This window comes from Mercenaria mercenaria, chromosome 10, assembly GCF_021730395.1.
Source record: "Mercenaria mercenaria strain notata chromosome 10, MADL_Memer_1, whole genome shotgun sequence".
Lineage (NCBI taxonomy): Eukaryota > Metazoa > Mollusca > Bivalvia > Venerida > Veneridae > Mercenaria > Mercenaria mercenaria.
Window position 1 is genome coordinate 57684555 of NC_069370.1, and position 17316 is coordinate 57701870.

Genomic DNA, 17316 nt, shown 5'->3' on the forward strand with positions numbered 1-17316 from the left:
CATTTTTTGAATACGTTTCTTTGTAGTGAGCGAATGGAGAAGATCAAAGATATACGTCAGAACATTAAAGAGTCTATTGTAGTGATATTATGCGCAATGCAACAGCTAGGGATCGAACTTGAACTTGAAGAAAATAGTGCCAAGATGGAATACATCCTCCAAGAGGCTTCTGATCAAAGCACTGAAATTACAGAGGTAGGTCAATATGAAATCTCTCTCTCTCCGCCCCCCCCAACCCCCTCTCTCTCTCCCTCCCTCTCTCTCTCTCATCAGGTAGTCTATAACAGTCCTACATTAATCAGAATTATTCCAAAAGTGTATTTTGTACATTTATTGCCTTTTATTACGTGACTTTGCAGTGTATCTCACCCACAAACATACAAATATGTTGTAGCAAAAAATCTTCAAATAATGTATCGACTCGTAGTAAGAGTCGATTCGTATTCCGAGTGCATTTTCACCCCTCAATGACCCAGCATCTTGGAATGCAATTTGAACAAGTACTACTAGACGTCATGATAAAGAGCTGACAGCGACGACATGAAAGCAGAGTTAACTGGAAGTGACGGGCCTTCGTTAGGAGAGCAGTTTTGTAGAGTCTAAGATAGCATAGTAAATAATATACGGTCAAACCAGCCAATGCTGCTTAAGAAAAGTCGAAATTAAAACAGAAAGTCAGTTAAATTTCATACTGCGCTATAAGACGTTCATAAAATTCACTGAAAGTCTTACAGTCACGGCCACTAAACGTCTTAAAATAAATTCTGTTCATCTTAAAACTTCGCTACATGTCATAAAAATCCTATCTGTGTTTAAATAGTTCAGTTATGCAGCAAACGTCTTGATTTTTTGTTTCATTGATTAATATGCCACGTATATTGAAAGAATATTTAGCATATATAAAATCGTCCAATTGCATTCAACAAAACAGTTAACTTTGTCCATGCCGTAAAAATTAATTAAACGTTTGCAAATTTCAATCAAATCAGACCACCAGACTATGCCATCATACGAATTGACTTCAACCTATCGTTGACAAGTCACAAAAATACACTTAAACATCTCGAATTTACAAACTAGCGAAAAAAGTTGTCAGAAAAGAACATGAAAACAAAAAGAAAATATCGTAGTTACCGTGCACTGTCGAAAAAGAACGTTTCATACTAGTGATATCCTACCCTTTTCCAGTAAACAATCAAAATGTAACACAGTTTTCTTATAAATGGTATTCACTTGGTTTCCTAAAACACATCGCTTTGTGTTATTTGTGACTTTTTATAAAAAAGGTTGTGTTTGTAAAATGAGTAATATTATATCTTTGCGTGATTTGCTGTTATTGAAAGTAAGCAACGTGTACTTTAAGAAAAAGTATTTTCAGCAGTTTTTATGATGTACAGGCTATAGCCTATTTAAAGATAACCTTCAGATGGAAAGCTATTTGTTGTCGTTGCCTTGCTCGCTCCGACTAAGTCTCCTGCATTTCAGAACAGGAAACCATCGACTTCCGGTTGAAACCGGGCGCTGGCGACAATCTCACGTTGCACATGAGGAGAGAAAGTGCCCACGGTGCCCACTTAACGATATTGGGGATGAAATGCATTACCTCTTAATTTGTCCTTTCTTTACAGCTCTTAGGAATAAATATATTCCTCATAGATTTTCCCATAGACCAAATATCCTGAAATACAAAGAACTGATGACGTGCAAAATGAAACAATTATTCATAATTTATGCTTATTTGTTAAACATGTATTGCGAGAATTTAAGTAATTTCCTATCTGTATACACACCTTTCTTAAACAGTGTTTACTATGTACCAAATGATTTAATAAGATTTAACAAACCAATGTAAGTCCATGCATTACGAATTCTTGTTCGTTTGTATTTCAGTCAAGAAAGAAAATAAAGTACCTTCGTGTAAGTCCACGCATTCCGAAATCTTAATCCATTTTGATATCAGCATAAGGAAAATGTACTTTCGGACTTATTTTGTTATTACAATTTAAGATAAACTCTCGATAGTAGCCTCCATTCATAAACTGTACACGTGGATTCCGTGATCTTCGCGCGCCCTGCGAACTCGTCCAATCAAAACAGAGTATATGCAAACCTAGCTACTTCTATATTACACAACAAAAATAACGTGCCATATAATTTGAAAGCAATGTTTGTTTTTTGTTGTTTTATTTTTCAACTTCTATTTTTGCTTTTGTCTCTTATTTCTACTTGTTATTTAAATCTGACATTATGTTATTGATATTTTTCATCGTATAGTATCAATTTTTTCTATTTAAAGTGTCTTCTTGATTTGATCACTTCCCCTTCAGAAATTACCACTCCCGTATGAACTTTATCAGTTATGTGTATTTATTTGTTCACATGTATTTACACCATGTAAACTGTGACTCTGAATAAAAGTATTGACTTGACTTGACTTGTTAGCAAAATAACAAATGACAGGTTAGTCGTTTTGTTTAGTATATATTTAGCTGTAAATTGTAATTTTTATTGGACTGATAAATAAATGATGTTTTGACAGTTTAGTTTCATAGAATTAAGAGTAACGTGATTCCAGTTACCTGTTACTTGAGTTCGCGTCTGCGCAGAATGGCGCTCAATTGTACGTTTTTTCTAATTAAAGCTCAAACATATGCTACCGCAGGAAATTTTCTATTTCTTTATTATACTTTTTTGTCATGATTTTTTTGTGACATTTTCAATCATTGAGTTGATTTAGATAGTGTAACTCGAAATGGTGAAGTCGTCATAACTCGTGACTTGTAACTGACTAATACGGGTAAAAGTACCATGCAGAAACACTGTTTACATTAACGTACAATCGTATATGCCTGAAATAATTTTGAAAAATGAAGTTAAACCGAACGAAAAAAAAAAAAGGAAAATTAAAACGATCATTGATACAGGTGGCATTATGTTATAAATCACGATTCCTCTTATATTTCTAGGAATTTCTAGACTGCACGGAAACATTATGGAAAGATTCAGGTGTCCAAGAGTGTTATTCAAGGTCATACGAATACCAGCTTATTGATTCTGCAAAATAGTAAGTGTTCTATATACCGGTATGTAACAGTAAGTGTTCAGTAATTCTAATATCAAACGCTTTGCCGAGAAAATGCCAATATCCAGGCGTAATGTCTTCCCATTTTGATCGATTTCTGGGTTACAGTGTGTTACAGGGGAAGTTTCGCGTTTTTTTTGTTACCTGCTTAATGAAAGTTTTCTTTCTATTTTCGTTATTTTTCTCTATTTTCTGCGTCTCAGAATGTTAAAGAACAAATTATATCAAGACCACGTTTCATTTCACAGGCTTGGTCTTTATAAACATGTTTGATTGTACTTGTATCTATACGCATGAATGTCGAGCACAAAATTTTAATACGGTCATTAACAGCCGTATCCTTTGTTTAGCTTTTTAGACAACTTATCTGAGATACGCCAAACAGACTATATACCGTCTGACCAGGACATTCTCCGATGTCGGGTATTGACGACCAGTATACAACATATAGAGTTTGATGTCAGAGATGCAGGTCATCCGGTTTCTTTCAGGTATTATCTCAACAGAGTCTTTGTCTCTCGAAAACATTTAAACCCAACCTACTTTCATCGTAATTAACAATCGTTATTGTTGGGACTATAATACGTAGACACACCTCCTCCTTGAGGCTATTTGGGAAAGCCGAGCGCATTTATTAACTGAGCCATCGAGAAATGACACGTTTATTCATCAGTTTTCTTATATGTTCTTTTTAAAGCATACGCATTAAAATAAAATAGTCTCCTTTGCTTGGGAATGATTTACTCAGCGTTTCTATGACATTTGATTGCGGCTTTGAAAAAGTGTTGACCCTGACAAAAAAAAAATCCCCCCGTATTTTCCCGGTAATTTAGACATGTCAGATAATATGCACTTAAGTCAAATAATGCACGTATAGGAAATGCCTTAATCTAGCCAATTTATTGTAATAATGTATGATGTAAACAGACAATAAATGGCTTAACGTTCAAGACAGTTATATATTAATGAAAAAAACCCCTGTAAAATACTGTAAATCAAGCCGAACAGTCATTGACTCCAATGTCAGGAAGTTATCAAGAGAATTATGGATTGTTCAGTAAATACAATGTACAATAAAAACTAAAAAGCAAAAATAATTTTGCTTATAAAGGCTGCAATTTTTTGTTACTTTTAAAGTCTCTGGACGCGTTAAGCAGTTGGCCGTTGAGTGAGTCTTGTTTATAGAATAAAATTTGTCGAACTTATTAATGTGGTCGCTTTCAAAAAGGGGCAATTACCACAGGCTGTGTTGTATACTGGGATTTTTTCAGTGTGTTTGATGTTGGTGGTCAGCGGGGGGAACGGAAGAAATGGATCCAAGTCTTTGACAGTGTTGTTGCAATATTGTTCCTGGCTGACTGCAGTAGCTACGACCAAACCCTGCGGGAAGACCGGACCAAGAATAGATTCCTAGAAGCTCTTGAGATATTTGAACAAGTTTGGAAAAATAGGTACAGTCTGATATATCACTGAAACAATACAGTACGTAATTAAAGGGCTTAGTTCTTTACTTTGAAAAACAAAACAACAACAAATAAATATAAGCTTAAGATATGTAATTTTGCTATCATTTGTAAAGGAAATCCCGATGATAAGACAACTCCGTTATCAAGACCACTTTCTGTCAGAACCGTAGCTCTGTCTCATTAGCGGAGTTCTACTGAAATTTCACTTTGAACTATTCTTTGAAACTTCGAATTTTACACATTTTTTTGTAAAAAAACTGTATATCTGACGTTTGGAAAAACTGATGAGTTTCGGAAACAACATGCAGAAATTTGATGTCATTTATCACAGACGAACGATTTTCTCCGTTTCACAGATTGATGATGATTTAAAAGACTATTTGAATTACTTTAAATATTCATCATTTCAGTGCAGTTCTCCATGTATACGCATTCTTTAACTGTTTATGTAGATCCAACCGGATACGTAGACTATATTTTTGAATAAAAAATAACGATCATTTCGGGTTCATTATCCTAGCAGTTATGGAATACAATAAAAGAGTATTCTTTATTTTGCAATCTATTTTGTAGGTTCTTAAAGAACGTTTCGATACTTTTGTTTATGAACAAGATGGACATGCTGTCAGAAAAAGTACAAAAAGGCCGATTTATAAGCTCACTTACAGACAAATATCCAGACAGGTTTCCAAGCTATGAGAAATTCACGCCATCCAGTAAGTTAACACTGTTGTAAAAAGATAACTTGTATGAGTATAAATGTTGCCGTAAAAGAAAGTTTTCGGGAGGTCAGCCAAAAAATAATTCATGTTCGGAAAGTGGTGAGAGAATGGGTCCATTTTTACTTGATTTGAAGTTGAGAGTATAAGAAAGTATTTACAGTCATTTATGGAAAAAATTTGAACCTCAAAATGTAATGCACAGTCATAATGAATTCTTAATTTTATGAGCCATAACACTTCCCTCAAATTTAAACGCACTGTTGGAATTTACCACAGACTTTAACATTACAGAAAATGTAATGTATATACTTACTTATAATAGTAATAAACCATAATTTTTTTTTACTTCAGTAAATAATACAGGAGGGGTCGGCTTTTTGATAATCTGTCTATAGGTCTGTCTGACCACCTATCTATTTAAAACGAAGATGCTACGGCATTGATTGTTAAACAAATTTAAAAAGCCATGCATACATTTTCTAGTTCTGACCGTCCATTTTAATAAATACCAGTATGCTAAATCGTATGCGCATGGAAGGAACAAATACAGTTGTATAAACAATAAGGGGTTAGTTTATACTGCTAGTAATTTATTTTAGCTCCATTGTAATGAAAGCTTAAAGCTTATTTGAACCACTCTCGAGTCCGCTTCCTGGAAAAACCAGTACTGGTGTCATATGAGAGGTCATGGTCGCGACCCCAGTGGGGCTTAACCAACAATTCCCGGGTTGAACGACCGATAACTTAACCACTAGACTACCGCTCCCAATAAGGGGTTGGGGGAGTAGGGAACATAAATATAGTCGTATGAACGAGAGGCACAGATGTATTCGTCTGGACGTTGGAGGCATTATCAAAGTCTTATAAACGTGGGAGCGGGGCACAATATGTTCGCATGAATTAACATGGCAGGCACAAATATAGTCGTCTGGATGTGGGAGACAAAAATAAAGTCGTATGAACGTGTGTGTGTGTGTGTGTGTGTGTGTGTGTGTGTGTGTGTGTTTGTGTGTGTGGGGGGGGGGGGGGGGGGAAACAAATATATTCGTATCAGCATGGGAGGCACAAGTGAAGTCTAGTGAAATCGGGGGTACAAATACAGTCGTATGGACATTGGCTAGGTGCATATATATAGTCGCATAAACACGGGTGGCACATATCAAGTACATTGATCACTAGAGGCACACATATAGTCGCATGAACTCGGGAGGCATATATATAGGTGTGTGAGTACGGGAGGCACACATATAGTCGCATCAACTCGGGAGGCATATATATAGGTGTGTGAGTACGGGAGGCACACATATAGTCGCATCAACTCGGGAGGCATATATATAGGTGTGTGAATACGGGAGGCACACATATAGTCGCATCAACTCGGGAGGCATATATATAGGCGTGTGAATACGGGAGGCACACATATAGTCGCATCAACTCGGGAGGCATATATATAGGCGTGTGAATACGGGAGGCACACATATAGTCGCATCAACTCGGGAGGCATATATATAGGTGTGTGAATACGGGAGGCACACATATAGTCGCATCAACTCGGGAGGCATATATATAGGCGTGTGAATACGGGAGGCACACATATAGTCGCATCAACTCGGGAGGCATATATGTAGGTGTGTGAATACGGGAGGCACACATATAGTCGCATCAACTCGGGAGGCGTATATATATATAGGCGTGTGAATACGGGAGGCACACATATAGTCGCATGAACTGGGACTCGGAGGCATATATACAGGCGTGTGAATACGGAAGGCACAAATATTGTCGCATGAACCCGGGAGGCATATATATATAGGCGTGTGAATACGGGAGGCACAAATATAGTCGCATGAACCCGGGAGGCATATATATAGGCGTGTGAATACGGGAGACACAAATATAGTCGCATGAACTCAGGAGGCGTATATATAGGCGTGTGAATACGGGAGACACAAATATAGTCGCATGAACTCGGGAGGCGTATATATAAGCGTGTGAATACGGGAGGCACACATATAGTCGCATGAACTCGGGAGGCGTATATATAGGCGTGTGAATACAGGAGGCACATATACATGTATAGTCGCATGAACTCGGGAGGCGTATATATAGGCGTGTGAATCCGGGAGGCACGAATATAGTCGCATGAACTCGGGATGCGTATATATAGGCGTGTGAATCCGGGAGGCACAAATATAGTCACATGAACTCGGGAGGCGTATATATAGGCGTGTGAATACGGGAGGCACACATACAATCGCATGAACTCGGGAGACATATATATAGGTGTGTGAATACGGGAGGCATATATAAAGTCAAATGAACGTGGAAGGCACAAATAAAGTCGTATGAACAAAAGAGGCACAAATAAACTCGAATAAATATGGGAGGTACAAATATAATCGTATAAATATCGGGGCATGCATATTGCCTTACGAATGCTGAATTCGTCATAATAGAAAATATTAGATTCCATGAGAAACAAAGATATCTGCTTTTGGTCGATCACCCGCATTGGCTGTTTGAAGAAGCTTTATAAAAGAAAACTTTCATTACAGTCATTAAATATTCATGAAAAGTGAACAACTTTATGGCTCATTTAATAACTTTAAATGTGTACCGAGGTTCTATGTTTCCCTTGATATTATTAAATATTTCAGTACTAAACAATATCTGGTAGAATATATGATGGAAAAGAACATAGGTTTATTTTACAATAACACCGCTAGGCAAAAATGAAGACCCACTTACCTATTATTGGGGAAGTTCAAATGGGCACTGTCCTTTTCAGATATATCTTGTATCAAAATTAATTGTTAAGAGCATTGTGGTTAAAAAGCGCACTTTTAAAACATGCTGAAACTGTAACAAAATCCGTTTTGTGACCGTCACATACGCTCAGTACGTGACTACTGGGTATCAGTTGGCAGGGGCGGAGGAGAGTTGGGTTGGGTGGGGGGTCCTGACCCCATGTGTCTGTAGTAATACCTGTAAAGGCTGTATCATTAAGTGATTTTTTCAGTTGTTTCAGACAATGATACATGTAAATTGTCATGAAAGAGAAACTTGTCTTTTTTATCTCCCTTGAATGTGTCGCCTCTGTTTATTTTTGTTTAGACTTTTAAAGGCGTACGCTAGAATTCCCTGTATATGAGATGGGCGAAAATTTTCCCAATAACAGAATTTCTTTAAACTTTCGATATTGAAGGACAATCATCTAAGAAACAAAAATATGCAATAAAAATCATAGGTCACCGGTATCGAAAAAGAGTTATCTGCCCTTGAAAACATCATTTTTGGAGGAAATGCCGTTTTCAAGGGCAGATAACTCTTTTTCGATACCGGTGACTTATGATTTTTATTGCAGGTTTTTGTTTCTTAGATGATTGTCCTTCAATATCGAAAGTTTAAAGAAATTCTGTTATTGGGAAAATTTTCGCACCAAATTCTAGCATACGTCCTTAAACCTGTAACTTCACTTCAGATTCTGAAAAGCTGGAATTTGCCGATGCATATCACAAACCGGAAAGTGACGGAAAGAAACGAAGAGGTTCGCGATCGGGATCGAAGTCAGCCGATATCAACCCAGATCTGATTAAAAACGCAGTTTACATCAAACATTTATTTATGGTAAGCTACACTATAGTAACCATTTACTGCGTAAAAGTAAATAAATAAATATGCTATGTCCCACTTTCACTAAGATATTTTATCATTGTGGATACGAACTTTAAATGCAGACAAATCTAATAAAATGTTTATCTCCCGTTTGATATTTAGGTTATAACACACTAAATAGCCACCACTATATATTCTATATAAAATGACAAGTTTTCACAATGCTGCAATACACACCTAGTATGGTGGCATATTTCTGCATACGATAACCAGATAAGTTTCGCGAAAATGTATTGAGATTTCACGAAAAACAGAATTTTTTTTTCGCGAAAACATAAAAGCTTTTCACGAAAAGAACTGCAAATATTAAATGGAAAAAGATTGCGTTAGTGCCCACTTCTGCAATGGGAAACAAGATAAGGCAAGGTAACTGCTCAGTCTGACTAAAGTACACCTCCTATTAAGCTACGTTTAGAAGATCAAATACTTTAGTCAGATCGGGTAACTGCTGCGAAGAGCTTGATTTTAACCCTAATCAACTGCTTACAATCGAACTAAACCGTTGCAGTGTAATCAAAGCCAAAGGACAAAAAAATATTACACATGTATATTAAATGTACACGGTAATATGAGAGTACGTAGTTAAATTTTGCAGACGGGTCATTTTAAACTATATTTGAATCCTGTTTTCACGCAGTATCATGTTTTGCCGTTTCAGAAAATTGTGAAAGGCGATATAGTGTTGAAGCCTTCTGTTCAGGAAATTAGCAAAGACTGGCACCAAAACCATAGCTGTGAATATTTCTACACATGCGCAGTGGACACGAACAATATTCAGCGAGTGCTAGATGGGTGTCGAACATTAATCATTAGAAAACATTTAGAAAGATTTGGAATTATTTAGTAAACGTAAGACCCATGTTATCTCAAGATTCGATGTATGGTCGTTAAGGGAGTTTGTTGCAGAGCTGTAATTAGCTCAGCAAGTTCGGATACTTCTGCAGAGTGCAGAAAATAGCACCTACTTCCGACAAAAGACTGGCGGACAGTAACCTAGTTACAAAAGTCATGTGACTTAACGCGACGCAATATGTGTGGACATTGTATTAGTCAGTAGAACAGTTATGTGTACGGCTTTTACGTGTTTATATTGCCGAGTCTGACTGTAAGGAAATGCTTATAGATGTGTCTGTAAATAGGGACAGTTAGAGGCAAGCGTTTCGTTTTTTGTCAGTAAATGTCACAATAGAAGGTATTGGGCATCGAAGAGACTTCCGATCACCGCGCATTTTATAGGTTATCAGCTTTTAATCGGCTCAAGTTCTGCAGCGGAAATATTGCGCGACTTATGAGTGTATATTTCTAGATGCAAAACTAATAATCTTTTTATTATATACGTGTCTGCCCATATAAATATTACATTAATATCACGAATTTGTTCAATTGACAATACTGACCTAATAGATAAAAGAAATAATACAATGACACATATTAACTGACGTCACGCACCCGATATGAAATTCAGATGCCAATATGTAATCATTACTAGTCACTTGGCATCAGTCCATGACGAGTCACCTCTCTCATGAAAAAAAAGAGGGATATTGTTGAAAGTGTTTCTTATACAGAAACATTTAACAGATTTTAAAGTGCATTTAATCTTACGTACACACCGTGTTAAATATTATCGGTTTGAGGTGAGATTTCAGCCGGCTGTGGTAACCAATTGCCATCGAAGAGTGCAGTATTTTAGTACCAAGAGGTTTAATTAAGGTACATTAGGTATAAGTTCAAACATATGAAAACAACGAAATTGTACAAATCTTGCTTTTGTAAAAATATCTGAAACTGCCCCGAGTGAACCAGCTAAAATGTGTAATAACTTGTAGGGATGGCAACGAATAGCAATTTTGGTATTCGAATATTCGGTCAGCCATCCAAACGAATATTCGAATATTCGGTCATCAAATGATCAACAAATCAACTCAAAACCTTATGAATTTATCGTACCCTTACAGCGATCTGCATTAATTCTACTTTCGTTTACACCGGAAGTAATTTAGACATTGACGAATTAAGACTGACTTATCGGTCTCATCGCTTGTTCATCTTTTTGAATATAAAATATTTGTTATTTGCCTCCATATACATATAACATATATAGGTTTTACTTATTTTACATGTTTTTAGATGGATGTAGCCCTCCAGTAAGTAAGGTTCTCTCCACACATATTACACGTAGCCGACTTCTTATCGGATGATCGCGTGAAATACTTTAAAAAGACAGGCGGCATTGCTTGCATTTTGGCAGTAGATTCACGTAATAGCACGAACAATATTTTCGATTAAACGGGGTGTAAAATTAAGACTTTGGGGGTGGGGGAGTCTTATAAAAGATATATTTTGCTTTACTTTACCCTTTGTCTGAATATTGAGTAGATTCTACTATTTTTTTTCAATACGAAATGCATTTATTATCAAGAGGAATCCGTTTTACATAAAAAGAAAATTCGTCACATTTGACTTGTTTACAACACTTTTCGGCATTTTTCTTTACTGAAATACATCTTGAATCGACTTTGATTGAAATCCGAGTCATTATAGTTCAAGTGCTTTCTGATGATTTTTAATTATATGTGGTTCGCACCTACCGAAAACAAGGTGATTTGTAACGGATTAACATCAATTGGGGACTAATAAAATTTCTAAAGGTAAGCAATTAGCGGTACTTACTACAGGTTACGATGTCATCACCATAGCGATGTACAATATCGGCACGCTAATATACAAAGTGACGCGTCTGACAGCGACGGAAGCCATTTTCGCGCGTATTTACTATGAAAGCGAATTTTGGTAAATTAGATAAACGAACATACTGGTTCTTGCATTTGGTTTTTATTTATTTCTTACGATTTTATATTTTTTTTCCGAATATTGGAATAGTGAAACAGTATTCGAATATTCGTGTCACGAACGAATATTCGAATATTCGAAAATTCGTTGCCATCCCTAGTAATAAGCTGCGGACTATACGGTACTGTGGGATATTTTTAAGATGGTCTTATTCGCTATCTCTAATACAGACGAAAATTGAATGTACCAGCGTTAACTGTAAAATGTATAAATGGTAAATATTACACTAGCCAAAGTAAAACCACATAGTTTTGGATAAAACTGTACAGATTTCTCCCAAAATAAAGTACGGTATACCAAATTATCAAATGTTTAAATTGTATCTCAGTTTTGTTTTTGTAGTAAAGAGTGTTAGCCCATAACCTTAGGACGGCCAGCACATATTTATGCAATCTCGCCAGGCATATGTATGTTTTTGACAACACAGAAAATGACGTCACTCGACCTTCAGCTATTTCCGGAAGTAAATAAAATGAAAGTAGAAATGCTAAACTTGAGAACGAAAGCCGCATTTTGATTCGTAGATAGTCAGGGGTCACGCGCAGGGGTCACCCCGTCTAAATGTATGCGCGTGGACATTTTTTTTTCTTTTTTTTTTGCTATTGGGGAGTCAATTTTCAGCACTTCATTACGAACTGAAATTACCTGGGCTTTAGTACAGCATGCCAGCTTTTAATCTATGAAAAAATATTTGAGCTCTGGATACCGGTAAACAGAAATCCCACAGGGGTTCGTAACGGACCAAGGGTACATTGATAATTTCGGAACTTCATCAAATCGCTCAAAATGTCATTTTTGATGTTGCCTGAGAGTGTCAGTGTATGCCTCACATGTAAGATATAACCGTATTTGAGAGTTGCAGACCTAGACATTTCAGAAATATTTTCAAAATAAGTTTCGTGTAATAAATATTGTTTCTACGGAAGCGTGAAAGGGCCATCAGACGCTAATACGTTTTAGTATGTTAAGGCTGCGGAAAGGATATTTTTTGGAAATCACATTCTTCATACCAGTAAAGAATATGACACATGTGAAGAACAGGGTCTACTTTTTACACAAACCGAACATACTCCTCACATTTTCTGTGTAATTTAGATCAGGGTCACATAAAATTACGCTTTCACATTTCAGTTTTACAAAAAATAAAAATCGGCTGTTTCTCTACTCCAAAACTGAAGGAAGCCATACTGTACAGATACGTAATTTACTAAGAACTTTGTAGATGGACAATAACATATTGCAAGAAGGCATTATTCTTTATAGATGTCACTAACAGAGATTACTGTATATGATTCAGTTCAATTCATATGTAGCCTACTTATATTTATATAGGCTGATAAGTTAATTATGTGCAAATTATTCGCGCGTGCCTTTTAAGTGCATAATAGATAGTAATGTTTGAATAACTCTGGATTCATATACATAATACTTGTGTTTATTTTTATATATACATCATACAGAAACGATTACAAATTAATGCTATAGCAGGAAAAATCTTGTTTTCTTTATTTAAAACGACATGCCTTACGGTGTTCCTCGTTACATCATTAAAAATTTGATATCGTTAATATATTAGTTTGTTGCATTGTAAGAACAAAATATCTTTCACCGGATGAACACCGGATACAGTATATTAACAAGTGGCTTAGCCTGGAGTGAAAGTGTAAGATAAGAGTGAAAATGTTAGCCATGAGTGAAAGTGTAAGACAAGAGTGAAAATGCAAGCAAGCAGTGAAAATGTAGGCAAGGAGTGAAAATATCAGACAAGATTTAAAAAGCAAGCAAGGAGTGAAAGTGTAAGCCAGGAGTAAAAGTGTAAACCAATAGTGAAAGTGTAAGCCAGGAGTAAAAGTGTAAACCAATAGTGAAAGTGTAAGTCAGGAGTAAAAGTGTATACCAAGAGTGAAAGTGTAAGCCAGGAGTAAAAGTGTAAGCCAGGAGTGAAAGTGTAAGCCAGGAGTAAAAGTGTGAACCAGGAGTGAAAAGGCAAGCCAGGAGTGAAAGTGTAAGCCAGGAGTGAAAAGGCAAGCCAGGAGTGAAAGTGTAAGCCAGGAGTGAAAGTGTAAACCAGGAGTGAAAGTGTAAGCCAGGAGTGAAAGTGTAAGCCAGGAGTAAAAGTGTAAAAGTGTAAACCCGGAGTGAAAGTGTAAGCCAGGAGTGAAAAGGCAAGACAGGAGTGAAAGTGTAAGCCAGGAGTGAAAGTGTGAACCAGGAGTGAAAGTGTAAGCCAGGAGTGAAAGTGTAAGCCAAGAGTGAAAGTGTAAGCCAGGAGTAAAAGTGTAAACCAAGAGTGAAAGTGTAGGCCAGGAGTGAAAGTGTCAGCCAGGAGTGAAAGTGCAAGCCAGGAGTAAAAGTTTCAACCAGGTGTGAACGTGTAAACCAGGAGTGAAAGTGTAAACCAAGAGTGAAAGTGTAAACCAGGAGTGAAAGTGTAAACCAAGAGTGAAAGTGCAAGCCAGAAGCGAAAGTGTCAGCCAGGAGTGAAAGTGTAAACGAGGAGGCAAAGTGTTAGCCAGGAGTGAAACGTATAAGCCAAGTGTGAAAGTGTAAACCAAGAGTAAAAATGTAATCCAGGAGTGAAAATCAAAGTTTTGGTGTTCAAAAATGAAGGATATTTTGATTTTACACGTAAAGCAATCACTTTGTTTTGTTCATGGTTTTTCAATGGTTGTAAGAATCTTTCACCCATTTTGTAGTGTCATACCAGTGAACTATTATATTTATATAAGGGAAGTTGTGGTTTTGTGGTTATATTTGCCAGCAGCTCTACCCGAAGGTTATTGCTTCCAGCCTCACTGGGATCACAAATAATACCAGTCTTTGCTTTTTCAGGCGGAATGGTCTCGAGTATGATCCAAATAAGATCCAAGCTTTCACTTTAATTGAGCTTAAATAAATTAACATAAACTGAAAATTTATTTGATATTTATTACAAATATATTTAATAATTTTGAAAGCGAAACTGGAATCCCTTTGTTTTATTTTTTTATTATAATTACTAACAAAAAGAAGTAAATGCTTAATCTCGACGCATGTTTTTTAACAATAGGGACATAGTATAGAACAGTTTAGTGTATATATTTACAATGAACAAATACAAGTTTTGTAATAATTTGGATCTCTAGTATCATGCTATATGTAACATGTTTTAAATAAACATTTGTACAACCAGTTTGATATGTTATTGTTTCCCCCATCCCCACAGCTAAAACAGATTGTTTCAAACCTACGCACTGATAAGTATGTACCATTAATTAATTAATTTATTTAATTGAGTTCTTTCGTCGTATATGTATTCGCGTACATACAAAATTAATAAACGTACAATGCCATTCGTTATATTGAATTATAAGAGACAATTAAGTTATACATTAAAGGTATACATTAGAAATGTCTATTTTGTAATCTAGACATATATTCAAACGCATATATTCAAATAAAGTATTATTTCTTTACAATTTACTCTACCCCTATATGGTACACTCAGACGGGCTGCATATAGAGTTTCAAAGTGGCCGCGGCTTTGAACCTCTGTGCAGCCCGTTTTAGACTTTAAGCATTGATATCCGGCTATAGGGGTAAAATAGCTTAAGAGGAAATGATGCTGTTATTATTGTTCGTTTCCATGTTTCCTTATTTGTGCATTCCACCATCTACAGTATCACCACACCATCATCGCATTTGTGTACATTGTTCAATGTTCCTATCATGAGTTCTCAGTCATTGCAAGTTCCATAAAAGTTTTCATTTTTACCTAGCTCTAAAAAATGTATTCATTATAATCTACACTGTTCTTTCGTATTAGCATTGTTACACACTCAAAATAGAATTTTCAAATCTCATTATGTTAAAGGACCGTATGTTAGACTGGCAAATATTCTATCCTCGTTAAATAATGTTTAATTAGTTAGAATAATGATGAGTCTTCTTCCGCATGTGTTTTTTTCTTCGTATGTTAAATGTTTATTTCAGAAATGAAACCAGTAGTATTTAATTTCTGTTCACTCTTAAGAACAGGTCTGACCGTATGTGAGCTCTGGGTCTCATTTGCGGTTTCAGTGCTTGTTTATCCTTTAAACTGAATTTTATCCTTCACGAGTGCAACAGCTACATTTACAGTGCATGCTCATCTCCAGAGTGAACGCCATTACAAAGGTTACGTCTACATTGTTTGTTGAAGAATTCTGATGTGGGGTTGGGGTGGGTGAGTAGGAGGGAGATCTTTTGGTGACTGTGTGTATGTAAATTTATCTTTAGCCGCCACCGGTTATCTTTATCGGTCCTCTCCTGATAGTGGCAGCCTGCCAGTTGTAAAGCACTAATAAAACAAAAGGAGCGATCGATGATCGAAATCTTGATCAATTATTTTCCTCATTGGGCCAATGCTTCTGAACTGAAAGTTTTATGACGACGTGCAGTTTATTATCACACTATCAAAGCAGTCTTTTCGGGTCCTGCATTCGCTGTGTAATTTTATTAGGCAGACACAAAGCAATGATCATTGCTTTCGCTTTACTGCTCAAGTAATTATTGACATACAGTCAAACCTGTGTATAAAGGGCATGGAATAAGAGTGTGTGAGAGAGAGAGAGAGAGGGTGGGGGTCCTTTACAGGTGGTCTTTATTCCGAAGAATAGTCACGCAGCAAATGTTTTAACTGGTAATGGAACTAGTTGATGTTACAAGGACGTTGTCCCAGTTCACAGGCATGTTTCAGCACTGACTTGACTGTAATTATATCTACGAGGTAGCGTGGTCTTGTTCGTGTTATTTCGTTTGTCATTTATTGATGAAATAATAGTTAACCCCATGTGGAGAAACATTTATATGATTGAATTAATTTGATATATTCTTTTATTAAGGGAAGATTATTTAAAGACAATATTTCTGCATTTGGTGGTGGGATTGATTTCCACTGCACTGTTTGCTTACTGCGTATTATTATGTACAACATATTTTTCAATAACCCGTATAAGATGTCAAACTTGTAAAATCTAACTGGAACTGTGTTTCTATCTGGTCCAAAACTCCGCCCTTGAGACTGATATTCTACCACAAACGTTCAACATAAGATTTGGGGTATGTGTCGATAAGAAGACAGATCGAAAGGTGGTCTTAAAAGAGATTTTCACTTACTTCGACGCAGACACCGGACAACGGACTGCGGACTTACACCAGTAGCGTTTTCTCAAAATGCGTACAGGTTGTCAAAGAAAAGCAACGTATGTTATAATGTCTCTTTTATGTAAAGAATTAAGGTATTTCATGCTTTCACTGTGAAATTGAATGTGAATGGTGAAATATACATGTACTGTGTTGCAGTGCATTTCTGTGCAAATATAATGGAATCTATATGTATTAGATGATCCTCCGAAACCAAAAGAACAGCAGCCAAGTGAAATAATAGCAGACTCGGTCTGATTGAGTCTGGTCATGAGAGGTAATAAAATGTGCAATACCCTCACACCCCTAGCATCGGATTAAGCGGAATTCTATTACATTGAAATTGACTTTACTC

General features: G+C 36.3%; 1 protein-coding gene across 2 annotated transcripts in view; it reads left to right on the forward strand.

Annotated features, from left to right (window-relative positions):
- LOC123561463 (guanine nucleotide-binding protein G(s) subunit alpha-like) overlaps positions 1–14958 on the forward strand; it is a 29199-nt gene extending 14241 nt beyond the window's left edge. For both annotated transcript variants that reach the window (XM_045353841.2, XM_045353842.2), the window contains exons 4-10: positions 27–195; positions 2967–3064; positions 3433–3573; positions 4354–4533; positions 5122–5264; positions 8752–8897; positions 9604–14958. In XM_045353841.2, coding sequence (XP_045209776.1) covers positions 27–195; positions 2967–3064; positions 3433–3573; positions 4354–4533; positions 5122–5264; positions 8752–8897; positions 9604–9789 — 1063 coding nt within the window. In that variant the 3' untranslated portion in view covers positions 9790–14958. The remainder of the gene's footprint in view (positions 1–26; positions 196–2966; positions 3065–3432; positions 3574–4353; positions 4534–5121; positions 5265–8751; positions 8898–9603) is intronic.
- Positions 14959–17316: the final 2358 nt, after the last annotated feature.